A 27,689-nucleotide genomic window follows, 5' to 3' on the forward strand; every position below is an offset into this window, starting at 1 on the left:
ACAAAGAGGGGGCATGAGGTCTCCGGAGCGGCGTCGTAAATACACACGTGTGAGTAGGGAGACAGATGATCTGGCACAGCACCCATCAGGCCAATGGCGCAACCAAGAGACTCTTAAAATGGACACAATTCCCTCTTACCGTCTTCCTTCCCAGGAGGAGCCCTGTAACATCACCAGCCTTCCGGGCTGAAGAACACCGCCCAACCCTCCTCTGCGCAGAAGCCTCGCGCTTGCGCACCACGCCTCCTGACGCCGTGCCCTTCTCCGGGCACCGGGACTCCTACTCTCGGCCCGCCCCGCCCCGCCCCGTCGGCTGCCGGTGACCTGCCCGGGCGCAGGGAACGGAAAGCCGGAAGGGGCAACTGGAGTTCGTCATGGGGCTGTTTGGAAAAACACAAGAGAAGCCCCCCAAAGAGCTGGTAAGGCCCGTGGCGGCGGCGGCAAGTGAGTGGGTGGACTTGGGTGGGGGCGTCGCGGAGTTGGTAACCGACTGGCGTCTCTTCCCTCCCGGGCTGGCCTGGTACCACCCGGCCCCTATTTCCGGGGCCTCCCACTCGACCGAGGGGCCCAGAGGAAGAGTCTCAGAGCGCTCGCACGGGGCGGCGTGAGCGACAGCCTCGGTCCGCCGGCTCTCGAGTGGGTGCCGAGGGCTGAGGTAGGAGTTGGGCGGCCTCCCCTTAGAGCACCCCGGCGGCGCGGAGCCCGGCCCCTCCCCTCCGCCCCGCGCGCGGTGGTACGGCCCGCCCGGAACCTTTCTCCAGGCGGCCCCGCCCCTCGCGGCCCCGGCCGGAGCGCTGTGCGTGGGGGGCGGGCAAGGGGGGGGCACACGTGGTCTCGGTACCTCTGGGAAGGTAGGGCCGCGCTCTCTTCCTCCCCCATCTCGCGACCAACTTCCGTGGACCCCAGCGGCGCACTAGTTAGCATCGGGGGACCCGACTCCGAAGAACGCAGCCCGGAAGTAGCTCTGGACCCGGCTCTGAGCTTTAGCTCGGCCCGTGTACTGAGTTAAAGCAGCGGGCGGGGGGCAGGCGTTTGAAGTACCTGCCTGCTCCAGGATCTGCCTGCCCAAGTTTTGACTCCCATCTTTTGCGATCTCTTGAAAGTTAACTTCTTTCAGCCTTATTCTTGCCGAGTAAGAATAATTGTTTTTACCTCAGAGTGAATAGAAGATGGAAAGTTTAAACTAGTAGAGTTGGCGAATTCTCCTTTTTTTTTGGGGGGGGATGGAGGGGGGAGAGGGCTGTACTGAGGTTTGCACTCGGGCCCCATGCTTGCTAGGCAAGCTATATAACTTGAGCCAAACCTCCCCTCCCCGTCCCGCCCCCCCCCCGCTTTTTTTTTACTTTCAGTTATTTTTCAGTTAGGGGATTGCCTTTTTGTCTTGGCAGGTCTGGAGTGTAGATACTTAGTTTAACCAAGACTTTGCTTATATTTGGATAACCCGGGCCACCACACCTAGTGCTTATGTATTGAAATGAAATCTTGCTTTTTGATAGAGCTGTCTCCAATTGTCATCCTCCTGATTTATGCTATCAGAGCAGCTGGGATTATAGTCACGAGCCACCAGACCAGTCTGTAGGTGGAGAGGGTTAATTCTTTATATTTGTTCCAACAGCATCAGCATTACCTGGAGCTTCTTGAAATTCTGTGTTTGTGTATGTGTGTTTGCACTCACTGGTCCTGGGGCTTGAACTCAGGGCCTGGGGGCTAGCTCCACTTCCGACTTTTTTGGAGATTAACCACCAGAAGCTCAGGCTGGCTTTGAACCATGATCCTCATATCTCAGTCTCCTGCGTAGGATTACAAGCATGAGCCACCTTTGCCTGGCTAGAATCAGATTTTGCATTCAGACAATCCCTAGTATGTTTACTAATGTTTGAGAGGCCACTCTGTACAACATCCAGACTTGTCCATGCTGCAAAAGCACTAAAATCCTTTCCTAAGTGATCTTGTTCATCTCTGTAGGCTTATCATACAAACCAGTCTCATACATTAACTGCCATTTTCTCAGACAGGTTGTCATATTGAAAAATAAGTTGACATTATGTTCCCAGTAATTATATTTATCCTTTAAAAATAGGCAAGGTGGGGACTGGGAATATGGCCTAGGGGTAGAGTGCTTGCCTCATATACATGAAGCCCTGGGTTTGATTCCTCAGCACCACATATATAGAAAAAGCCAGAAGTGGCACTGTAGCTCAAGTGGTAGAGTGCTAGCCTTGAGCAAAAAGAAGTTCAGAGACAGTGCTCAGGCCCTGAGTTCAAGCCCCAGGACTGGCAAAAAAAAAAATAGGGTGTTATACAGGTAATAGGTACAGTAGAGACCAGCTTAAACAGTAATGAGGTACTTTCTCAAGACTCTTAGACAAGCTTTGATTAGCAAAGCTAAGGTCACACACTGAAGGTAACAGCTTTTCCCTACCATTAAAGACATAACTTCTACAACAACAAACATCTTAAAATGTACACATACCACAAAATGTATATGTATCTACATAATGTTCTACTCTTTGCAAAATGATGTTATACATCTTTTCTTAATTAAAATTGTGTATATTTTACTGGGGGCCAAAATTTAATAGATAAAACCACTTAAAGGATTTTATACTAGGTACAGTGACACAACACAAGTTGAGGACAGCCTGGATAACAAACATATAAAGACCTTTAACTCAAAATAAAATAAAGGTGTTTAGAGTTTTTTGATCCAGTCTGGGTATTATAGGGATGAGCTCCTCAATCGTTGATGTGCATAAAACTTAGTAGGAATCTTGTTAGAATTCAGAATTGGAGTCAGTAGGTTTGGGGTTGGGCTCTAGAGTCTAATAAGCTCCCAGGTTGTGCTGATGCTGCTGGTAAAAGACTAATCAGTGCTGCCTGCCACTACTAGCTAAAACATGTTGACTCTACTCATACTAAGTACTCTACCAGTCCTCTCTAATTATCCTTACTTTTCAGATGTAGAATTGAGGCAGAAAATTTGCCCAAGTTTATAAATTAGAGAACAAGCAGTTATAATCTAGTAAGTTTTTCTTTTTTCAAAAATTGGAACTCATAAGTATCATGCCTTTTATGCTGCCTCCATTTCCAGTCTGGCATTGGATATCGTGTATACAGTTACTGGAGGTCTTATATTGGGGAAGTAAAAGTTTGGACTCTACTGTTAACCAAGATTTTCTCTTAATTTCCATCTCAGCATGTTAGAGTATCTGTTCAGTTAGGATTCAGTCTTGCTTAAGTTTATTGGAAAATGTCTCAGCTTCTGTGAAGTGCTAGGCTTTCTCTTACACTGTGTGACTGTGACCAAAGTGTTTTAAAAAGGGGTTTTAACCTGTCTATATAGGTATACAGTGTACCTTGATCAGCCTCTCCTTTGTTACTATCCCCAGTACTCCCTTCCCTTGGTTTAACTTTTATTTTTTAACTTACATTGTACAAGGAAGGGTTTTGTTGTAACATTTCTATACCTCTATTCAGTGTATCCCATCAGCTGTCCTTATCAATTTTTTTTTTTTGCCAGTCCTGGAACCTGAATTCAGGGCCTGAGAACTGTCCCTGGCTTCCTTTTGCTCAGGCTAGCACTCTGCCACTTGAGCCACAGCGCCACTTCTGGCCTTGCCTTTTCTATATATGTGGTGCTGGGGAATCAAACCCAGGGCTTCATGTATACAAGGCAAGCTCTCTTGCCACTAGGCCATATTCCCAGCCCCTGTCCTAATCAATTTTAACAGGTTTCATTGTTGAGTTTTTCTTCATGCAAACAAACTATATTTCACTCACCCTTCTTGTTAGCCCCATCCGAGCTTATTTTAGTTTCCGTGTGTGTGTGTGTGTGTGTGTGTGTGTGTGTGTGTGTGTGCGCACGGGCGTGCACAGATTTTTGCTTGTACTAGGGCTTAAATTCAGGCTTCTTTGCTCAAGTCTTGTGTTTTGCCATTTGACCCACACTCCACTTTCTGCTTCTTCAAAGTTAATTGGAGATAAAGAGTCTTGAGGATTTCTCTGTTGTGGCTGGCTTCAAGTCTTCACATCTCAGCCTTCTGCAGATTGGACTCACTGGCTCTTGGATTGGTTTACCTTCCTGTCATTTATCTTTTTTTTTTTTTTTTTGCCAGTCCTGGGGCTTAAACTCAGGGGTCTGGACACTGTCCCTGAGCTTCTTTATGCCCAAGGTTAGTGCTATACCACTTGATCCACAGCTCCACTTCCAGTATTTGAGTGGTTAATTGGAGATAAAGAGTTTCACTGGGACTTTTCTGCCTGGGCTAGCTTCAAACTGCAATCCTCAGATCTCAGCCTCCTGAATAGCTAGGATTTCAGCCATGAGCTGCCAGCACCTGGCTCATTCATTTTTTTAAAGTGTGTATTACAGTTTGGCATTTTTTAAAGCTAGAAAATAAAATATTCATAAGAGAAGCTGAATATAGGAAAAAAATTAAAAGATAACATTAGCAGAGAGGGAAGAAGAGTTGAAAAGGAATTGAATAAATGTTCTAGTCTAAACTGGATAGCTCCTTCAATAGTGAGTATTGAACCAGGGCTGGGTCTTGAATTTGCTGCGTAAGTGCTGTACTACTCAAGCCATGCCACTAGACCTTTTGCTTTTAGTTTTTCAAGTCGGGTCTTGTGCTAACTGGCTTGGGGCTGTGAAATTCCTGCCTTTGCTTTCCAACATAACTAGCCTCACAGCACTACACGTGGCCCTAGATGACTCCAGTTGGGATAAAGTCACATTATGCCTTCCACTGGGAACTGGAATATACAGGCACGTGGTCCTGGCATAGGATAAGCTGGGGCCAGATGCAGCCAGGCCACGCCATGATAGTGTTGGATTGGTCCCATACATACAGGCCATGGTGACAGGTTAGGCCAAGCAAGTAAGAGCAGGATTATGAGAACTCTAGTATAGAATGCAGAATAGACTAGGTGCGAAGTAAATGTTTGTTAAATAATGTATAGTAATAAGGTCAAGTAGTCATAAGATACAGCAGTCATTGAAGAAAGACTCCAGGGGAACACAAGTTACATTGGGAGCCTTTGCAGATGGAATGCTTTGCCTTGGGACGTCTCAGACAGTTTGGTAGAGAAGTCTTGGTGGGGAAACCTATTTTTTAATGAATCAATTTATTATTTGAAGTACTAGAGTATGAATTCACAGCTTCCCACTTAGTTGGCTTTTCTGTTTGGCTGGTGTTCTACAACTTGTGTCATACATTCAGCCCTGCTTTTTGCTGATTAGTTTGGAGACAGAGTCTTGGCTTTTCTGCTCAGCCTGGCTTTGAACCTGAGTCTTCCAACTCTTAGCCTCTGAGTAGCCAGGATTACAGATGTGAACCAACTGTTGCCTGGCCCTGCTCTGTCTTTACGGGTCCACTTTAAGATTAGACCAGACATTCTGAGGTTATGGGTGCTTGTTTAGAAATTTGTAACAATTTTGGAATAGGTATGACGAAGACTAACGACTAGCTAGCTACTCAGGTGGCTGAGATCTGAGGGTCACAGTCCAAAACTAGCCCAAGCAGGCAAGCCTATTGTACTCATATCTATAATTAAACACCAAGAAAAAAACAAAAACTGGAAATGGAGCTGTGGCTCAAGTGGTAGAATGCTAGCCTTGAAAAAACAAGTTCCAGTTCTGAGTTCAAGCTCTAGTATTGGCACACACACAAAAAAAATGTGGTTGATTATAGACTGACTAAATTGGACCAAACCAACTCTTCTTCTGAAAGTAACTAGCAGAATTAAGTAAAAAAATACAATTATTTGGAATCACTAAAAGTTCCAAGGCAGTGAAAAATTGTAAAATGAATCCAGAAAAATGGTAAGCTTAGTCACAAGAGATCTTTCAATTCCTGTGTCAGAACTGAGAAACAGAATTTGAGTAGAGTTGTTTTTTTGTTGTTATTGTTGTTGGTACAGATTCTGGGGCTTGAATTTAGGGCCTTGGTGCAGTTCCTGAGCTTTTTTGTGCACAAGGCTAGTGCTTTACCACTTGAGCTGCAGCTCTACTTTGAGTATAGTTTTGAATTTCCATGGTTACCATTTTCTCAGCACTGTTTATAGAAAGTGCCTTCTTACTAACATTAGTTTCCTTTGCTTAGTTTGCCTGGCATGCAGTAGATTATGAATGAATTTGAATAAGGATATATTGTTGGTATTAGAACTTGAACTTGCGGTCTTGTGCTCCTATGTAGATGTTCTACCACTGAGATGCATCTACAGCTTGGCCTTTAGTTGGTTAATTGGAGATGGCGACTCAAAAACTCTTCTATTTAGGCTAGAGCTTTCATCTTCTACATCTTCTAGGTCTTAGCATACTGAGTAGCTAGGTGTTTTTTGTTTTTTGTTGAACTCAGGGGCTTGGACACTATCCCTGCACTTACCTTTTTTTTTTTTTTTTTTGCCAGTCCTGGAGCCTGAGCACTGTCTCTGGCTTCTTTTTGCTTAAGGCTAGCACTCTGCCAACTTGAGCCACAGCGCCACTTCTGGCCTTGCCTTTTCTATATATGTGGTGCTGAGGAATCGAACCTAGGGCTTCATGTATATGAGGCAAACACTGCTGCCACTAGGCCATATTCCCAGCCCCCTCCCTGCACTTCTTTTGCTCAAGGCTAGCACTCTACCACTTGAGCCACAATGCCACTTTTGGCTTTTCCTGTGTACGAACCCTGGGCTTTATGCATGCAAGCACTTAACCAGTAAGGCACATTCCCAGCCTTCACCAGTATTTTTTTTTTATTTGTTTTGTTTTTGTTGCCAGTCCTGGGGCGTGGACTCAGGGCCTGAGCACTGTCCCTGGCTTCTTTTTGCTCAAGGCTAGCACTCTACCTCTTGAGCCACAGCTCCACTTCGGGCTTTTTCCTATATATGTGGTGCTGAGGAATCGAACCCAGGGCTTCATGTATACCAGGCGAGCACTCTTGCCACTAGGCCATATTCCCAGCCCATTCACCAGTATTTTTGAGAAAGGGTTTCATGTTCTCTCTTGGCATTTGCCTGGACCACAGTCCTACTTTTCACTTTAGTCATTGTTGGGATGACAGGCACATGCCACAACACCCGACTTTTGAGATGGAGTCTCACAGATTTTCTGTCTATGCTGGCCTGGGACTTTTCTTGATCTTCCCAATCTCTGCAATAGCTAGGATGATGCGTACATGCCACTGTATCCAGCTGTGGATTGAGAAGGGGTCTCATAAGCTTTTCTGCCCAGCCTGACCCTGACCGTAAGGCCCAGCTTTGAATAATGGTATATCTTAATGTGAAACCTTCTATTTCTTATGACTTCACAACATATTGCCTAGATTGCAAATTGGTTTTTTATTTATACTGTATTCCTTACTATAAAATGACTTTCATCTGTTACTGAAATTCTATTTAGGTTAAGCAAATGTTGATTTTTCATTTTTTTTTCTGTTTTAAAATTCCTTTTAAAATTGTAAATATCTTTACAGTTATGAGAGTTTTTTGATACATATATTCTTGAGCCCTTTGTCTTGGACTATATACATATACATGACTATATAAATAAAAAGATATGTATATGTAAGTTATAAATATAAATAAAAGATATATTTTTTAAATTTTTATTTATTTATTTTGGTGCCGGTCCTGGGCCTTGAACTCAGGGTCTGGATGCTGTCCTTGAGCTTTTTTTTGTTCAAGGCTAGAGGTTTACTACGTGTGCCACAGCTCTACTGCTGGCTTTTTGTAGTCCATTGGAGATAAGAGTCTTACAGACTTCTGCTTCAAACCTTAATTCTCAGATCTTAACTTCTTGAGTAGCTAGCATTACAGGCATGAGCCCCAATGCTTGGCTTCAACTTTATTTCTTAATATAAAAGAACATTATAGTATTGGAATAGATTTAAAGTGTTGCCTATTATTTGGGCTTCAGCTCAAATAAATTGATAAATAAGTTTCCCAGGTTCCTTTCTGTGTGGTTCAGATAGAGAAGCACTGGTTTAAGACATGACTAGATGTTTGTTTTTTTTCCCAATTCTCTTAGGCATCCTTTTCCTTTGAAAAATTCCTTTTGATTTTATAGGTTTAAAAAAGGTTTTATAACATTTTTTAACTTTTACTCTGACACCGAAATGTGCCAAGGAAGGGTCTGGAGGTGTTTGTTAAGCGTTACTCATGGTTCAAATTTGTTCTCCCTTCTTCATGAAACTCATAAAATTGAGCATTTGCTTTTTGCCAGGACTTGTCCCTTAGGTTTTTACACTCAAAGCTGGAGCCAACCTCCACTTCTGTTTTTTTTTTGTTTGTTTTGATTTGTTATTTTATTGCTGAATAATTGAAAATATGTGTCTTATGGACTTTCTTGGCCTGGGATGGCTTTGAACCATGATCTTCAGATCTCAACTGCCTGAATAGCTAGGATTATAGGCAAGAGCCATTGATGCCTGGCTTAATGATAGAAAATTTGTTTGTTTTGTTTTTGTTGCCAGTCCTGGGGCATAGACTCAGGGCCTGAGCACTGTCCTTGGCTTCTTTTTGCTCAAGGCTAGCACTCTACCTCTTGAGCCACAGCGCCACTTCCAGCTTTTTTCTATATATGTGATGCTGAGGAATCGAACCCAGGGCTTCATGTATATGAGGCGAGCACTTTACCTCTAGGCCATATTCCGGACCCAAAGATAGAAAATTTTAAAAATGCTTTTTAGTTCCTGTGGTCATGGATGAGGAATGCTCTGTGGATAAATGCACAGGATTCAGAATCACTTCTATTTTGTTTCATTAGACTTAAGTGTTGAAATATTTCTTTGAGATAAGTTGGGAATGGAGAGGGTTGGTGCTTTGTTTCATTTTGTTTTGTTGGTTGTGGGTCTTGAACTCAGGGTCTGGGCACTGACCCTGAGCTCTTTTTGTTTAGGGCTAACTCTCTACCACTTTAAGTGCCAGCGCCACTTCCAGTTTTCTAGTGATTAATTGGAGATAATAGTCTCACAGACTTTCCTACCCTGGCTAGCTTTGAAATGTGATTCTCAGATCTCAGCCTCCTGAGTAGCTAGGATTAACAAGCATGAACCTCCAGTGCCCAGCAAAGAGGGTTTTTTGCTTGTTTGTTTGTTTTTGCTGGTCCTAGGGCTTGAACTCAGGGCCTAGGCACTGTCCCTTAGCATCTTTGTGTACAAGACTAGCTCTCTATCACTTGAGATACAGCGTCACTTCCAGCTTTTTCTGAGTATTCATTGTTAGAGATAGAAGCCTCATGACTTTTCTGCCCCGCTGGCTTCAAACCATGATCCTTAGATCTCAGCTTCCTGAATAGCTAGTATTACAGGCATTAGCCACCACTGCCCTGCAGGAGAGGGATTTTTTAATGATAGTGTCAGTTCTTTGAACTTCTTATGAGTCCTTTACCAAAAGATCACAAATGAAATTTGAAAGGTTCTAGGCAGGGAGAGAGCGTGTGGAGAGAAGTAGAGGTGATTGAAAGAGAGTTTATTGGAGTACACTCCCAGGCGCTCCTCTGGTCGGGGATCAGAGAGGTCACACCTGGGCCTGGCTCAGGCAGGGTTTATATGGCAGGAGCAAAAGGTGGTTTGGTCGGTGGTGGTAGTTAGCACGTGGCTTGTGTTGCAAGTCTGGGTGGTTCCAGTTGGTCTCAGGCTCGTGCTTCTAGGAAGGGTTGATGCAGGTGGTGTTTCCCCGTAGGAAGGTGGTTTATTCCCCGTGCCTGTAAGCCTTCCAGCGCACCTGTGAGCCCTCCAGTGGCCTGACAAAATTTACTTTTACTGATTAATCAGCTGAAAACTCTGATTTTCCTTCAACGATTTAAAAAAATGAAGAATTAGAAAACTTTATGTTGGGGAGGGGGAAGGGGGGAATGAGGGAGGAGGTAACAAACAGTACAAGAAATGTATCCAGTGCCTAATGTATGAAACTGTAACCTTCTGTACATCAGTTCGACAATAACAATTTTTAAAAAAAGAAAACTTTGTGTGCACAAGACTTTGTTGTTTGTTTTTGCGAGTCCTGGGGCTTGAACTCAGGGCCTGGGCACTGTTCCTGACCTCCTTCTTCTTTTTCTTTCTTTCTTTTTTTTTTGCCAGTGCTGGGGCTTGAACTCAGGGCCTGGGCACTGTCCCTGAGCTTCTTTTGCTCAAGGCTAGTGCTCTGTCACTTGAGCCATGGTGCCACTTCCTGCTCTTTCTGTTTATATGGTACTGAGGAATTAAACCCAGGGCTTCATGCATGCTAGACAAGCACTCTACCGCTAAGCCACATTCCCAGCCTTTGCATAAGACTTTGGCAGTTAAGTCCCCATGCCTATTAGACTAGCTGTGTGGTAGCTGAAACTGGGAAACTTGCATTTTAAGGCCAACACAGGCAAAATGTTTGCAAGACTTCAACTCAACCAATAAAAAGTTGGACATGGTAGCTGGGTGCTGGTGGCTCACTCCTGCATCCTAGCTACTCAGGAAACTGAGATCTGAGGACTGTGGTTCAAAACTACCGTGGCAAAAAAAAGTCTGAGACTCTTATCTCCAATTAACCACCAGAAGAAAGAAAAGTTGGGCATGGTGATACATGCCTGTCATCCCAGGAAGTGTAAATAGATCATAATCCAAGCTATTTCAAGGCTAGACTCTTATCAAAAATAATGAAAGCACCGGGTGCCATTGGCTCATGCCTGTAATCCTAGCTCTTCAGGAGGCAGAGCCAGCCTGGACTCACAAATTCAAAGACTCATCTCCAATTTACCAGGAAATAGGAGGAAGTAAATCTGTGGCTCAAGTAGTAGATTGCATAAGGGAGAGAGTGAAGTCTAGAGTTCAAGTCCACAAACACGAATAAAAATGAAAACAAAAAGTGCTAGGGATGTGGTAGGTTGTCTGCCTAGCAAGGCCCTGAGTTCAAATCCCAATAGTACCATTAAAATTTGGTCATCAGCATTATTTACTGTTAACACCTACACCAGTATTTCCAGTTGGCTCCCTGATTCGTGTTCATAGGTTTTTACTGGATGAGAATTATATCATGATAATAAGGGATGTGGATTAGTGGGATATTTGTGCAAGATGGAGAAAGCATTGTTAAAGGGGAGAAGGAAGAGATGAATTTACATGACACGTAAACTAGTTTTTGAAATAGTTATATTTCAATGAAGATTATCTTGTGCTTTAAAAAAAAAGTCTTAGTCCACACATCTCTAGAAAAAAATGTTTGTGGGCACTACTGCTTTATGTTGATTATCCTAGTTACCTAGAAGACCAAGACCCAGAGGATCAAGGTTTGAAGCCAGCCCAGGCAGAAATCTGTAAGAATCCATCTCCAAAATAGCCTGCAAAAAGCTGGGCTAGAGGCATGGGCTTAAGTGGTAGAATACCAGCTAAGCAAGTAAGTTGCATAATCTTCAGGCACTGAGTTCAAATCCCAGTGCCAGCAATAAAGGAAAAAAATTGTTTGCGTAACTGCAGAGTACCATACTCCTGAGTGCTTCTTCCTGCCTGAAACTAACAAACTTTTGCACTGCCTGTGCTCATGAATAAGGTGTCAAGGAAAAAATAGTTGATTTTATTTTGTGTCTAAAAAGTAGAATTAATGCAAAATTGTTTAAAATTGGTTGTTTGCTTCTCTTAAAATTCTTTACCTAAAATTTGCCCTAGGTTAATGAATGGTCCTTGAAGATAAGAAAGGAAATGAGAGTTGTTGACCGGCAAATAAGAGGTAAATTGTTATTCTGTGTTTCTGTCTTATACTTTCTTGACATATTTCAGTTCATAATCTAGGGGCTGGGGATATAGCCTAGTGGCAAGAGTGCCTGCCTCGGATACACGAGGCCCTAGGTTCGATTCCCCAGCACCACATATACAGAAAACGGCCAGAAGCGGCGCTGTGGCTCAAGTGGCAGAGTGCTAGCCTTGAGCGGGAAGAAGCCAGGGACAGTGCTCAGGCCCTGAGTCCAAGGCCCAGGACTGGCCAAAAAAAAAAAAAAAAACACATAATCTAGCCATCATAAGATAGTTTATTCATATACTAATAATCTGTAGGTGTCCTAATTATTTTGCTTTTTTTTTTTTGCCTGTCTTGGGGCTTGAACTCACTGTCCCTTAGCCTCTTTGTGCTCAAGGCTAGTGCTCTACCATTTGTGCCACAGAGCCACTTCCAGCTCTTTCTGAGTTGTCTATTGGAGATAAGAATCTCATGGAGGGCTGGGAATATAGCCTAGTGGCAAGAGTGCTTGCCTCCTACACATGAAGCTCTCGGTTTGATTCCCCAGCACCACATATATGGAAAACGGCCAAAAGGGGCGTTGTGGCTCAGGTGGCAGAGTGCTGGCCTTGAGCGGGAAGAAGCCAGGGACGGTGCTCAGGCCCTGAGTCCAAGGCCCAGGACTGGCCAAAAAAAAAAACCCCAAAACAAGAATCTCATGGATTTTCCTGCTGGGGCTGGCTTCAAACCTCAACCCTCGGAACCTAGTCTCCTGAGTAGCTAGGATCACAGTCATGAATCACTGGCTCCTGGCTATTATTTTGCTTTTTTGTTGTCAGTATAAAAAAAAGACAATTAAAGGAAACATGTCTTATAAGAGCAAATGAAACCTCTGCTATAAACAAATGGAATGCAATTCAAATAAATTGAAATTAAGGTGCTATGATTGAGGAAGAATAGCATAAAGGTGTTCCAGTTACTAACTTTTTAAAAGAATTGGAGCCAAGTACTGAGGCTCAAGCTTATAGTTATTTTTAAGGTAGAGTTGTTGGGGAAGAGGTGTTAGAGTTCTTGACTGGTTTGGGCATAAAAGTTCATGAAACACCCATGTCAATCAGTGGCTGGGCATGGTAGTGTGTTGTGCATCTGTCATCCAAACTAGTGAGGGAAACACAGTGGCTGGGGGCGTGGTACACACCTAACATTTCAGAAAGAGAAACACAAATGGAAGGAACAAAGTCCAGGCCAGCCCAGGATAAAGCAAAACCCTATCTTGAAAATAACCAACCCAAAAATGGTTTGACAAAGTGGCTCAAGTGTTAGAGCTCCTGCTTAGCAAATACTAGGCCCTTAGTTCAACCCTAGTACCACCATTAAAAAAAAGAGAGAGATGAGAATACCATTCTAGCCATGATGAAGTAACTGGTTTTGATTGTAAGCAAAGGGTTGAAAAGCAAGGACAACTAGCACTGTTTTGGACAACTAACACTGTGGGATTCTGATCACAAAGAAAAGAAATATCCCCAATTTGTCTCTGGCTTTTTGCAGTGTAGTTCATGGGATGGGATTCCAAGAAGAGAATTGTAGTTCCATTAAGTTGAAAGGTATCAGAGAGAAACATATCCAGACAAAGAACTTCAGACAGTTTTTAGTTTTTACCTTAGTACTAATCTAAGCAATGTGCTTGCTTAGAGTGAAATTTCAAGAGGCTGGACAAAGAACAATTACTGGAAACAGAACAACTCCCAGGAAAAGGTCACATCTTAATATAAATGCAAAGAATAAGGGCACCATAAATACATATGAGAGAAGCTTAAAAACAAGCCTGGAAGCTGTTTTGTAGGGACAAGCATTATTCATGGTAGCTAAAGGTTGCATGCAACATAGTATGGCTTGTATACTTTGAATATTACTAAGGAAGGAGGAAAGTTCTGCCCCATGCTGCATATGGATAAAACTTGAGGACATTATGCTGAGTGATGGAAGCCAACAAAAAGACAAATGCTGTAGATTCCACTTACATGAACTACTAGCACAGACAGATTCATGGAGACAAAGTAGAGTAGTTAAGAGACTGGGGAGGGCTGGGAAAGTGGCTTAGTGGTAGAGTGCTTGCCTAGCATGCATGAAACCCTGGGTTTGATACACATAAACTGAAAAAGCCAGAAGTGGCTCTGTGGCTCAAGTGGAAGAGTGCTAGCCTTGAGCAAAAAGAAGCCAGGGACAGTGCTCAGGCCCTGAGTCCAAGCCCCAGGACTGGCAGAGGTAGGGTGGGGGAAGAAGGGAAAATGGGGAATTATTGTTTAATGGATAGAGTTTTAAGCTTTAAAGCTAGATACAATGATTATTGATTAGCAATTTGAATAAGCATAAACCACTAAAGTCTCCAAGAATGAGTAATATGGTGAATTTTGTGTATGTATATGTTTGTGGTACTGGAGATTGAACCTGTACCGCAAGGTTTTTGTTTTTATTTTTGTTTAATGGCAATGGCAGCACTGGAGTTTGAACTCAAGGCTTCACACTTGGCTTGGCTTACTTGCTTGACTAGGATTCTACCACTTCAACCATGTTTCCAGCCTGGCATTTTGCTGGTTATTTTGAAAATGGAGTTTCAGACTTTTCTGTCCAGTCTGACTTTGAGTCATGATCCTCCACATCTCAGCCTTCTGAGTAGCTAGGATTATACATTTGAGCCATTGGCACCCAGTAATACTATTGTTTTTGTAAAGTTGAAAACAGTCTACTGATTTTAAAGCATATAATACAGACCTATTTTACCTCTAGTTGATGCTTCTGCAGTACTTTGGATATATTCAGATTTTCCTTAATTTGCAGGTTTTTACAAACCATTTATTAATCACATAATTGTGAGGATACTTATAACAAGCTCCGGAATGCATCTCAAGTTTCTTATAACAGGCACCAGTAAATGTTTGACAAACTCACAAAGGCTTTCATTTTTAGTTTTGTCAGGTGTAATATGTTTATGCTCTTTACTGTTAAACTACTTTGATAAGTGTTGTTTCAAAAAATAAAAAACACCCCCCCCCACATTATTTTTACTCCATTTATAGCTTCCAGTATGTATGAGTTCTTCTGTTCTAAATCTCTCTAGATATCCAAAGAGAAGAAGAAAAAGTGAAGCGGTCTGTGAAAGACGCCGCCAAGAAGGGCCAGAAGGATGTCTGTGTGGTTCTGGCCAAGGAGATGATCCGGTCCAGGAAGGCTGTGAACAAGCTGTATGCATCCAGAGCGCACATGAACTCTGTGCTCATGGGCATGAAGAACCAGCTGGGTGAGGCAGCCACATCAAAGTGCTGACGCTCGCACTGTTAGTGGCCACATGGCTTTCCATGTTTCATTTTTTACAGGGTCCTCATTGGAGCATACTTATTATTGTTGTTTTGCCAGTGTTTCTGTCATAATGACAACGATGTACATAGAAATCTGATTTGTTTAGAAGTTTGAATATATTGAACAATGTTATGGGAAGTGTGAATCGTGCTATAGGAATAGAGACTGGCTATGCTTTTGGAGGGAGGATGAAGAAAAGAGCCTCCTCACTACGTACGTCCCAAGCTCAGAGCAGCCCTCGGCAAAATTTTAAAAGAGGCTTTGGTTTTTACTCCCTCTTTCTTTACTTCATCTCTGACACTTCACTTAATTCTTCCTCACATTCTTCTTTTATATGACATCATGTGGTTGTCAGATATATAGATTGAAAGGATTTATAAATATGAAGACTTTTTTTTTTTTGCCAGTACTGGGGCTTGAACTCAGGGTTTGAGCCCTTGCCTTAGTTTTTTCCTCTCAAGGCTGGCTCTCTGCCACTTGAGCCGTAGCTTCACTTTCAGCTTTTTGGTGTTTAATTGGAGATAAGAGTCTCATAGACTTTTTCTGACAGGGCTGTCATTGACCAGGGATCCTCACATCTCAGCCTCCTTAGTAGGTAGGAATATAAATATGAACCACCAGGACCCTGGCCAGGAGAGCTTTTTAATTGAAGAGTATCTTCAGCTGGCACACTCACAAGTTAGGAAACTCAATGTTTCAATTGAGAGGGTCGTGCCAAGTGAGTAACCTAGTCCACTATTTGGTTATTTGGGACTGGAAAGGTATTTTTTCATGTTCAACAGTTTATAACTCAAACAACATTTTAACATTTAGATAGGATTTGTGAACATGCCTAAATCGTAGGTTTAAAAACAATATGACAAACTTGGCAAACCAGTACAGACCTGTAATCCCAGTACTTGGGAGGCAAGGGCACAAGGATCTTGAGTTTAAGGCTAGCCTAGGCTATATAAGGAGACCCTGTCTCAAGTTGGCTGGTTTTACTTCATTTATATTTTCATCTAGTTCCTGTAACTTCCTGTGGGGAATCCAACACAACATAAAATTTAATCTGTAAATGTTTCCATGTGGATTTTTAAAAGATAATGCTTCTGAGGTGACACTGGTGTCTCCTGCCTATTGTAATCTTAGCTACTCAGGAGGCTGAGATCTGAGGACTGCGGTTTGAAGCCAGCCTAGGCAGAAAATCTCCATCAGACTCTTATCTCCAATTAACCACCCCAATGCCAGAAGTAGAGCTGTGGATCAAAGTGGTAGAGGGCTAGCCCTGAGCAAACGTGCTCTGGGACAGCACCCAGGCCCTGGGTTCAAGCCGTACAGCCAAAGAAAAAAAAGGTAAAGCTCTGTCCATCTGTTCCTGGGTGGACTCTTATAGTCTGGGGACTTCAGTTCTTGGATGTATACAAACAGTTCCTTTCCATTTTTCATGTATATTTCAGCAAACTTCAAGTCAGTTTGGATTTTCAAAACTGATTCTTTGAAATTTCTATTTTCTCTTGTGAAGATAACAATAACGTCCTTCTAGACAGTGTTATTCACTGAAGTTTAATTCATTACCTTGCACATGGTATATGTGGATCCCAAACACTATCATCATCATCTTCAATTTTGCATTTGTATTCTCTGAGAAACTTCTTAAACTTTATTTTCCATTTCTTCTCTTAATTTCCCAATTTAATTTCTTCATTTTGACCATTTTAATTTTAATTTTCAGAATTTTATGTATAAATTCATGTTTGTTAAGTAGTTGTACAAAGGGGTTTTAATTCCAGAAGTCATGTTATAAGCACAGTGTCACACGTCACCCCCTCCCATTGTTTTGCTACAGCTTTCCCCATTCTATTCCTCCTTTCAGAAGGTACTGGTACTGGAGGTAAACTCAGCACCTCATGCTGTTGCTTGGCTTTTCCCACTCAAGGTAGGTGCTCTACCACTTGAGCCACAGCTCCACTTCCACCTTTGTGCTGGTTCATTGGAGATAACAGTCTCATGGACTTTTCTGCCTGGGCTGGCTTTGATCTGTGGCTCTCAGTTCTCAATCTCAGTAGCTAGGATTACAGATGTGAACCACCTTTTTTTTAAAAAAACAAAACCAAACTATTACTCTGCTTTTAATTCAGGATTGACTCATTAGTGATTTGTTCCTTGCATCATTTCTCAGAGTTCCTTTTCCCAATCATCCCCTTCTTTTTTCCTCTTCTTTTTCAAGAAAAGGGTGAGAGGAACAGTGACTGAGAGAAGAAGAAGATAGGGAAGGCTGGTATAAGGGTAACCTTCCCCAATCTGTACAGGCAAATAACTCCAAACAAGTATTAATTCATTCTTTAAATAAAAATCTCTCTCCAGGGAGGGAATGGAACTCAGCTTGGACTTGGCCTCACACTTGCTCTAGGCACTCTCCCTACTCACACCTTACTCTGTTCTAGTTCTCTCTCTCTCCTCTCTCCTTCCATCACCGTTCTCCCCCCCGCCCCCTACTTTCTCTCCCTTCTCCTTTCCCCCTTTTCCTCCTTTCCTGTCTCACCTTCCTCTCCAGGCAAGCACCTGGATGTGATCCCACCATTTTAGGCTTCTTCTGTGTACCTGGGATAATAGGTACACACGACTGTGTCTGGCTCTCAATTGAGAACGGGATTTCAGCCTCTCACGTACCTAGGATTAAGATATAAGCCACCAGTTTCTGAAGAGTAAATGAATCTTTTAAAGACTAGGTATGGTGGCTCATGCCTATGTTCTCTTTTATTTAGGAGGCAGAGATGGCAGTTTGAAACCAGCCCAGGCAAAAAAGTTACCCTCTTATCAAGAAGCAAGCTGGGTGTGGTGTTTCACGACTCTAATCCCAGCTACATAGGAGATTTGGGTTGGAGCATTTTGGTCAGGGCTTACACAATAGGGAAATGCAGAATTGAAGAGGCCTGATGAAATCTGGAGAGGAATATGAAATGGAGTGTGTATGTTTGCAGAGGAGGGGAAGGGTTCTAGCCTGAGCAGCCCTGGGGTCCAAAAGAACAGTGCATTCCCAACAGTAAAGGAAGGTGGAAGGTCTGGGAGACTGAGGTATCGAGCAGGGTGGTGCAGGCAGGTTTTTAGCTGTTAGGAGACAGGCTTTCAGATTGAGTTCAGAGTGAGGCAAACTGCAGTGATGGTGCAGATAAAATCGATGGAGTTCAGAGGAAAGGTTTTTTGAGGAGAATGAGAAAGGCATCTGAGTAGAGGAACAAGTGCACAAAGGCGCAGGTGGAATATTCCAGGTTGTGTTCAGCAAATGCTCTGACAGCAGTGCACTAAGGAGAGAGGTGGGAGGAAAAGCTGGAAAAGTGAGTTGGAGTTGGAGTTCTGAGAGGTATGCTGACGGATTCTAATTTTGTAAGGCCTGGCTGGTGTGCAGGTTGAGGGTCTAATGCACAAGATTGGAGGCCTAAGACATAATGGAGTGGGGTGGGAGGTTGGGTAGGTTAGCTGAGTGAAAATGGAGAGGGAGAGCTTGTGGATATAGAGTACATGAGACTTAGTGAAGGATAACAAGGTCTGAGATTCTGAGCCTGGAATGATAGCAGAGCCATTAATAAAAGATTCTGAAAACTCAAGAGAGGAACAGACCTAAGACAGACAGAAAATTTCATTTGAGGCCAACCATCTAGCTCTGAGATCTGGCCCTGCTTCCGGAGCCCCTAATCACAGTGCTAGCCTGAGAGATGCCCAGAGAGAGCTGTTGAGCAGCCTTACGGTAGAGCGTTGCATGTTGAGAGATTAAATACAGAGAAAGGGTTACAGGATTGAACATGAAGGGGTCAGAAGAGAAGAGTCTTTGAGAGTGGAAACAGTATAGCCTGAGTTCCTAAGGGGTCTGTGTTTGTGTTGAAGTGTGTCAGGGGACACAGTGCCTGTTTATTGCTGCTTTGCTGAAGACATTCTTTTTGCTTAAAATTTGCAGGTGCTTTGGGAGGGGGAGAATAGGTGAGACCTTGTCAGCTATTAATATATTGTCATGATTAGATAGATACTTGGCAACTGACAACTTTCTGGAGCTCCTAGCAGAAAAAGATAAATAATGAATATGTTTTGATTGGAGGTGAGCATTAAGGTAGAGGTTCAAGAGTGGGACAGGAACACAAAAATTACTACATGATCATCAGTTCTGATTCTAGTTTGATATGCCCAAAGAACTTGAAAGCAGAGACTGAAACAGATACTTGTTCCACCATGTAATTAGGAATTACAAAAGATGGAACCAGTCCAAATGTTCATGGATGGATGGATGGGCAAAATGTGGATACATAACATGAATTTTATGTTTGTTTTTGTTCTACTTCTGGGGCTTGAACTCAGGGCCTGGGTACTGTCCCTGAGCCTTTTTTGCTCAAGGTTAGCCATAGCTCCCCTTCTGGCTTTCTTGGTAGTTAGAGTCTCACCGGCTTTCTTGACTAGATTGGCTTTGAACCATAATACTCAGACCTCAGCCTCCTGAGTAGCTAGGATTGTAGGTGTGAGCCACCAGCACCTCACCATAATATAGAATATAATTCAGCTTTAAAAGAAAGGATTTCTGAGAACACAACATGAATGAGCCATGAAAATATGCCAAGTGAGAGAAGTATATGAAGAAAAGGCAAATACTGTGTAGTTTCATTTACCTGAGGTACTAGAGTAGTCAAATGAGAGACAGAAAGTGGAGTAGTGATCACTAGGCGTAAGAGGGCCAGGGAAACAGAAGTGAAGGATTTCATGTGAGCAGAATTTTAGTGTGGGATGATGAGAAAAATTCTGGAGGCAGATGGTGGTAAATATGTCTCTACATTTAAATGTGTTTTTGTTGAAAAAATTGTTTTTTAGCTACACTGAGGATTGAACTCATGGCCTCAGGCTTGCTAGGCAAGCACTCTGCTACTTTAGCCACACCACCAGTCCTTTTGTACACTTCCAGTTCTTTCTCAAATAGGATTTCACACTTTTTCCCAGGGTAGCCTCTGTCTGTAATCCTACTTCTACCTCCTGAGTAGCTGAGATTAGAGATACAGTGCTGCAACCAGGCTCAGCATAGTTGTTTTTTTCTTTTACATTATCTAGGTTTTACTTGGTTATAATTGTGAAATGTCATCTAGGATTCCATATTTCTTATAATCATATTCAGTTTGTGATGACCATTTAAAAAAGTTGGCTTTAAAAGCTACACTGTCAATCTAGTTTGTGAGTGTGTTGCTCTGCCTGGCCTTTGTTAGCAATCAACCATTTTAATATTTTCTCTTTCTGATTTTTTAATTTAATCGTTAATTCCTATGAGAGCTGTGATAGGTAGAAAGTTGCTTTCATTATTCTTTTTAGACTGTTTGCATTGGCATTTGTATCTTCTGACCAAGAAACTGTGCATTTAGCTACTTTGTTTCCAACTTTGGTGTTTATAATATAGTACAATATTTATGATGTGTATAGTACCCTTTATTTCCTTCCCAGTGTTATCTCTGACAGATATGGGAATGTGGTATTGCTTTGTTTTCAGATGCTCTTAGTTGTTTTGTTTTAGTTAAAAATGTGTTTGTTTGTTTGTTATGCTGTTCTTCGGGATTGAACTCTGGGCCTGGGCACTGAAATCCGTTACTGTTTATTTCTATTAAGAACTGTTTTTATTTATATTTTTAAATACTGGAGTTTGAACCCAGTACCTTGTGCTTGGTAGACAGGAGGTCTATCATTGACCCATTTTTGCAGCCTGAGGAATTTCTTTGTTTATATACCAAAAAAAAGAGAAAAATATATCCGACTCAATACTCGATATGTCATTCTATGTAGGTGCGGTCAGTCTTTAGAAAACCACCTCAGCGATGTTTTCTGTTAGGACAATTTAGGACTGAAGCATGTGGCTCAAGTGGTAGGACACTTCATAGACAAGTGCAAGGCCCTAGTTTAAAGTCCAGTTCCAACACACACACACACACACACACACACACACACACACACACACACAATATTATTCTAGTTAATATTTTTCATTTATTGGTTTATTTAACACATATATGAGTATCAGGTATGTCAGGCACAATGCTAAGTATTGGGAATAAATTAGTCCCTTATACTCTACTGCTTGAGCCACAGTTCTACACCTGCTTTTTTGGTTGTTTATTGGTATTTCATGGACTTTCTTCCTCAGACTGGCTCCTGAGTAGCTAGGATTACAGGCATGAGCCACTGGCTTCTGACAGTTTTCTGGTATTTTAAAACTTGATTAAATATAAAACACTTTGAATACTTGATTTGGGGGATTTTAGGTAGATATTTTATTTTACTATAATAAATGCTTTCTGGGACTTTGTGCCACTAGATAGTCCTTTGTTTGTAGTTTGGTGATTGAGCTGTTCATTTAGTAACTACTAATGCAGTCTTTGTTCCCAGCTTGTTGATAACCCAGTGGTACATAGCCACTACCCTGATGTCACTCACACTGTAGTATCTAAATGTGTTCTTGGTTCTTGAAGGCCAGTGCTTTAATAGTAAGCCACCCATGCCAACTTTTGTGTTAGTGGGATTAAATGATCTATTTAGGGCATTTTTAGTATTTTAAATAGCATCTGGGTTCATTAAAATGTTATGTAACTAGAAAGGGTTGGGTGTTTTATTTTTATGTGTTTGTGTTTGTGTATATGTGTGCATGCTCATGGTCCTAGGGCTTGAACTCGGGTCTTGGGCACTGTCCATGAGCTTAAGGATAGCACTCTACCACTTGAGCCACAGTGCCACTTCTGGCTTTTTTTGGTGGTCAGAGATAGGTTTCACAGATATTCCTGCCCATGCTGGCTTTAAACCACGGTCCTCAGATCTCTGCCTCCTGAGTAGTTAGGATTATAAGCATGAGCCACTAGAGCCTAGATTATTTGTTATCTTTATTTTTGGTAGAACTGAGCTCTGCATTCAGGTCTTTTGCTTGTAAGATGGGCACTTTGCCCCTTGAGCCACACTTTAATCCCCATTTTGCTTCCAGTTTATGGAGATAGGCATCTCTGAAATTTTTCCTGTTGGTGTTCACCACAATCCTCTATCTCTACCTCTTATTAGCTCACTTCTTTTTACTTTGAGTAATATTCTGTTGTCTGGATATACCACATCTTATCCATTCTCCTACCAAAGGGTCATAGTGAGATTGCTTCTTTCACTGAAGATGAACAGCAAGTATTCTGGCTTGCCTTCAGAAGGCATCTAGTGGTATGAATTCTCTGGGATTCCACATAATAGTATCCCAGGTATTCCCCTGGGAATTTAGAAAAACAAGCCTTTGCCCATCTAGCACCCTGAAGACACATCCGTGTGTGGTGGTGAGCTCACTTGCTACTGCTCCCTTTGATTGGAATGGTTCATAATTGGTCATCTCTTGTGTTTTCTTCCTGTTGACCCATCCTGACTGCAGCCTTTCCCTTTCAGCGGTCCTGCGAGTGGCTGGCTCCCTGCAGAAGAGCACAGAAGTGATGAAGGCCATGCAAAGTCTTGTGAAGATCCCTGAGATCCAGGCCACCATGAGGGAGCTGTCCAAAGAGATGATGAAGGTGACCTAGGCTAGCACTGCTGGTCCTTCCACCCACTGAGAGTCCTATCAGCAAGTAGCAGGGACAAGGGATGGGCTGTGTGGGAGTAGAGAAACTGGCTACATTTGATGATAGAGGAGCTGCTGTTAACATTGGTTGACACTGTTGGAGCTGAGCATGGTCAGATGTTGTTTATAAGTAGCACAAGTATACTATAGGGGACATCAGTCAGTCATAAAGAACACAAGCAGGTAGGGTTTGCCGACTCTAGTATGTGCAAGAAGGGAAGAACCCTGGCTCCACTTTCTGCTTCAAGGTAGTATTCCTGTAGCTGGCAAGGATGTTGTCAAGGAGTATGGCTTTGCAATATGTTCTATATAAAATCCAGAATAATAAATACTTTTTATGCTTTATTAGCCATATGCTTGTTGTACCTACTCAGTTCCTACAGTGTAAGCATAGCCATAGATGATAATTAAACAAATGAACGTGACTGTGTCCTAACACTATCACTTGAACTAGGTCCCAGCCATTTTTTGTTTTCCTTTGTTTTTCAAAATGGATCTGGGGCTGGCCTCAGACTATAATCCACCTGCTCTACAGACTTCCTTGTAGATAGGATTGCAGCTGTGGGCCACTGCACCTGGCTTATTGAGTTAGGGGTCTGTCCTCAAAACATGATCCTCCTAATCTGTTTCCCAAGTAGCTGGGATTACAGGTATGAGTCACTATACCCAGCTCTAGGACATGGTCTTAGTTACTGCATTTGTTGCCAGTGCCTGGTATATAGCATACAGAATAGTTTTGATGAATGATTGCTGCTTGAATAAATGTGGAACATGGCTCAAGTGGTAGAGTGTCTGCCTAATAACTGCATTCAGAACCTGAGTACTGTCACTGCCAAAATGAATAAATAAACGAATGTGAAAGGCTGTAATGACTAGGTTTTAATAGGTTCTTTTAATCTCTTAACAAGTATTTATTAGATCTCTTTTATTGTTGTTGTTTTTGAGACAGATCAGACTGGCCTCAAACTCATGATCCTCCTTTCTCAGCCTCTCAAGTGCTATTTGCTGAACAGCCCCCCCTGCATTAAGATGACTTTGATTTTAGCAAGGCTGTAGGGCTCAGTCTTACAAACCATGAATAGGAATTTTGTCTATTTGTATCTTTGGGTTGGGAAAAGATCTGAAATTTTAAGTCACTTCAAGGTTCTAGAAGCAGAAAAACAGACAGGTGAAAGGGCTCAGTTTATGTCTGACTTCATTATAGTGAGTGAGCATCATACTCCCATGGGAACCAGGACTCAGGCTGTCACCTGTGGCTTTCTGCTTCTTTAGTACCACAGTGCTAAGATACTGAGCAGGGAGCTCAGTTCTTTCAGGTTGCAGAGCTGTCAGGATTTTCCTTTTCTAGCTGCTTCTCAGAAGCCTGAATCCTGTGTTCCTCTGACCCCCTCCCTCCACAGTCACTTAGACCCTTTCTACTTCTTTCCATCCAGGAATGTTTGTGTTTTGACAGTGAAGGTTGTTGTTCTGACCTTTGCTTTAATAACAAAACTCAGTACCTCATCTGGGAGTCAACACTGCTAGGGGGGAAGGCTGCAGAGCCTGGCTGTCCGGCCCATAATGGAGAGTTATTTGCTGCGCCCAGCAGTGATCTTGCTGCCTTCTGAAGGAAGGAGGCTGAGCAGCTAGCTACAGGCTGCCAGGAGAGTATCTGTTTGGCCTTACCATATTGGCTGTAGAAACACTCTTCCTAGGTGTTGAAGATCACACTTGGACAATGTGATTGATCCTTACAGACCTGGCAGATGAACTCTGTATGTGCCAGCAGGTGTAAACCTGAACATGCTGGTGTTTTCTTCAAGTCCGTTCTGCTTGTGACTGTGGTTATAGTGCCTCCATGGCTCCAATTGAAAGTTTCATACCACATTGTATACCCCATGGTCATAGATTATTTTGGCCATGTTAGGGGAGATATTTCCCAAATGAGGTTAGGGCATACACTCACCCGTAGGCAGATTGTTCTCAAGTGCTGCCATTACAATTGCAGTTATTCCACAGTGCTGTTGCTACCCAGTAGCAGCCCTCCCCAACTTTAGCTAAGTTTGGAGAGCTGTTTCCCTCTGAGCCAAGCCTTTCCTGCAGAGAGGATGGTGTCCAGTATTTCCCACTTGTCTTCCAAGTCAGTCCTGGATGACTGGACTTAGAGTTTGGGCCAAGTGGTATCTAGGATTGTCAGTTAGAAAGAGATTTTAACAGTCAAAGAAAGTACCGTGTTTTTCTGTGTTTAGGCTGGCATCATAGAAGAGATGTTAGAGGATACCTTTGAAAGTATGGATGACCAGGAAGAAATGGAGGAGGAAGCAGAAATGGAAATAGACAAAATCCTGTTTGAAATTACCGCAGGTATGTTATGAGGCTTTCTCTCCCCTCCTTTTAGGCCCCCCTTTGCTGCAATTATTAGTTAGCTAGAAGCTTCATGTAGTAGTTCTCAAACAACCTTAGTCTACATTTGCTTTCTTTCTTTCTTTTTTTTTTTTTTGCCAGTCCTGGGCCTTGGACTCAGGGCCTGAGCACTGTCCCTGGCTTCTTTTTGCTCAAGGCTAGCACTCTGCCACTTGAGTCACAGCGACACTTCTGGCCATTTTCTGTATATGTGGTACTGGGGAATCGAACCCAGGGCTTCAAGTATACGAGGCAAGCGCTCTTGCCACTAGGCCATATCCCCAGCCCTACATTTGCTTTCTTAAGCTTAGAAGATGCCAGTTATTTATTGCAGAACTAGGGCAAAATAACCATCTTAGAGATGTGGGTGTTTTTTGTTTGTTTGTTTTTGTTTTTATTGTTTTGTTTTGTTTTGTTTTTTCCCAGTCTTGGGGCTTGGACTGGGGGCCTGAGCATTGTCTCTGGCTTCCTTTTTGCTCAAGGCTAGCACTCTACCTCTTGAGCTACAGCGCCACTTCTGGCTTTTTCTGTTTATTGGTGCTGAGGAATTGAACCCAGGGCTTTGTGCATGCTAGGCAAGCACACTACCACAAATCCACATTCCCGTCCCCTCTTGGAGTTTTTATGTTTAATAAAAACATGGACCCAGAAGGAGATCTGAAGGATCATGGTTCAAAGCCAGCCCAGACAGGAAAATCTGGAGACTCTTATCTCCAGTTAACCACCATAAAACCGGAAGTGGCACTGGCTCCAAGTGGTAGAGTGCTAGCTTTGAGCATAAGAAAGAGCTCAGGGACCACCTAGGATCCAAGTTCAAGCCTTCTACCAAAAAACAAAGTGGGATTTAATTTTTATTTCATTTGTCCAAAAATTTGTTATTGGAACAGAGAACAAGTACCAAGAAAATTTTGAAGATTCAAAGACAATTTTGTCTTTTAGTTTTCTGGTTTTTTGAGACAGGATCTTGTCTTGTAGCCTAGGCTAGACTTGAACTTTGTGGTCTCCCTGCTTTAGCCTTCTGAGGGCTAGGAATACAGATATAAACACCGTGTCTGGCTAACAAGTTAATTTTATTCAGAGAAATTTAAAATTAAATAGATCTTTTTTAGGGATTTAGATTTGGAGCTTTGGAACCAAGATTTTTTTTTTTTAGAACTCAGGCTTGTTCAAAATCTGGGCTTAAGCCGGGTTTCCGTAGCTTATGTCTGTAATCCCAGCTGCTCAGGAGGCAGAAAACAGGATCATGTTCAAAGCCAGCCCGGGCAGGAAAGTCTGTGAGACTCTCATCTCCAATTCATCACCTAAATAAACAAATAAATAAAAATCTGGGGGCTGGGAATATGGCCTAGTGGAAAGAGAGCTCGACTCGTATACATGAAGCCCTGGGTTTGATTCTCCAGCACCACATATATAGAAAACGGCCAGAAGTGGCGCTGTGGCTCAAGTGGTAGAGTGCTAGCCTTGAGTAAAAAGGAAGCCAGGGGTGGTGCTCAAGCCCTGAGTTCAAGGCCCAGGACTGGCAAAAAAAATAAAAAATTTAAAAAAAATCTGGATTCAGCAGTTCCTAGTCTCCTGAATAGCTGGAATTTTAAGCAACATGCCACGATGGCCCAGCAGATCTGGGGTTCTTAAAATCCTTAGAATTGTTGTTACTTGGGTCTATGAACTCAGCTACCTAGGAGGCTGGGGTTGTAGACCACCAAGGGAAACCGCAAGAGCACCTCTCAAAAAAGAAGTCATTACAACTTTGTCATCATGCCAGGTTGCTGGGTCACAATGCTCCCTTGTTTAGTATCCTCTGTGTCATGCCATTTTGGCCCAAGAAGCAAGGGGCAGGAAGACGGAGGCCCCCTTGTGAATCTGCTCGCTCGCTCTCTTTTCAGGGGCCTTGGGCAAAGCACCCAGTAAAGTGACAGATGCTCTTCCTGAGCCTGAACCTGCAGGAGCAGCAGCTGCCGAAGAGGAGGAGGAGGAGGAGGAAGAGGCGCTGGAAGCCATGCAGTCCCGGCTGGCCACACTGCGAAGCTAAGGCTCCCAGCAGAACGTGCCGGCTCCCTGCGAGCCTCGCCAGCGCGCGTGCGCACGAGCCTCCCGAGAGCCGCCGCCTCATGTTTCTCTTGCACTACACCTCTGTCAAGCACTGTGTTTTGTGCTAATAGCTCTTCACTCTCTGCAGAGGTTTTGGGATCTCAGAGGGATTGTTCTTCTGAAAGTGATGTGATTAAATGCATCATTTCCAGGAAGATAAACAGCAGTACTGTTTTACTGGGGGAAGGGCAAAGAAATCCATTTTCTCACGAAGCTATTCTCAGCGTTGATTGCCTGAACACTGAGGACTCTGTACATTTTTTTTTGATGTGCGTGTAAAACACTATATAAAAGGACTTTAATAAATTTCTGCTTTAACTCTTGGTCCCATTGTAGATTGTCATGTGCAATGAACTCAGGTTGTCCCGTGTTGGCCTTGGAAAGAAGAGGTTGTCGTAGCCAGCATATGGGATGCGATTCCCCAGCCTTTGTAGACATGTTGTGGGGTCCACCGACTCACCGAAAGGGTGCTTGTGAATTGTGCCTCTTCCTCTGTTGTCGGGATGACAGTGCTGTGCCCCACTTGTGTATGCGGGCTGCAGCCTCACTCGGTCCTTTCCATCGCAAGTCGCCTGCAGAACAGATGGCTGTGAGATTTCCAGCCTCTCTCCGCCCGAGC

General features: G+C 42.9%; 1 protein-coding gene across 1 annotated transcript; it reads left to right on the top strand.

The window, feature by feature from the left end:
* The first annotated feature begins 241 nt into the window (after nt 1-241).
* Chmp3 (charged multivesicular body protein 3) lies at nt 242-27,393 on the top strand. The gene is made up of 6 exons (XM_048352544.1): nt 242-419; nt 11,619-11,679; nt 14,783-14,962; nt 22,432-22,553; nt 24,829-24,943; nt 26,866-27,393. The coding sequence occupies exons 1-6, from the start codon at nt 375-377 to the stop codon at nt 27,009-27,011; spliced, it is 669 nt and encodes a 222-aa protein (XP_048208501.1). The 5' UTR covers nt 242-374; the 3' UTR covers nt 27,012-27,393.
* The last annotated feature ends 296 nt before the right edge of the window (nt 27,394-27,689 follow it).

Source organism: Perognathus longimembris, chromosome 8 (genome assembly GCF_023159225.1).
Source record: "Perognathus longimembris pacificus isolate PPM17 chromosome 8, ASM2315922v1, whole genome shotgun sequence".
Lineage (NCBI taxonomy): Eukaryota > Metazoa > Chordata > Mammalia > Rodentia > Heteromyidae > Perognathus > Perognathus longimembris.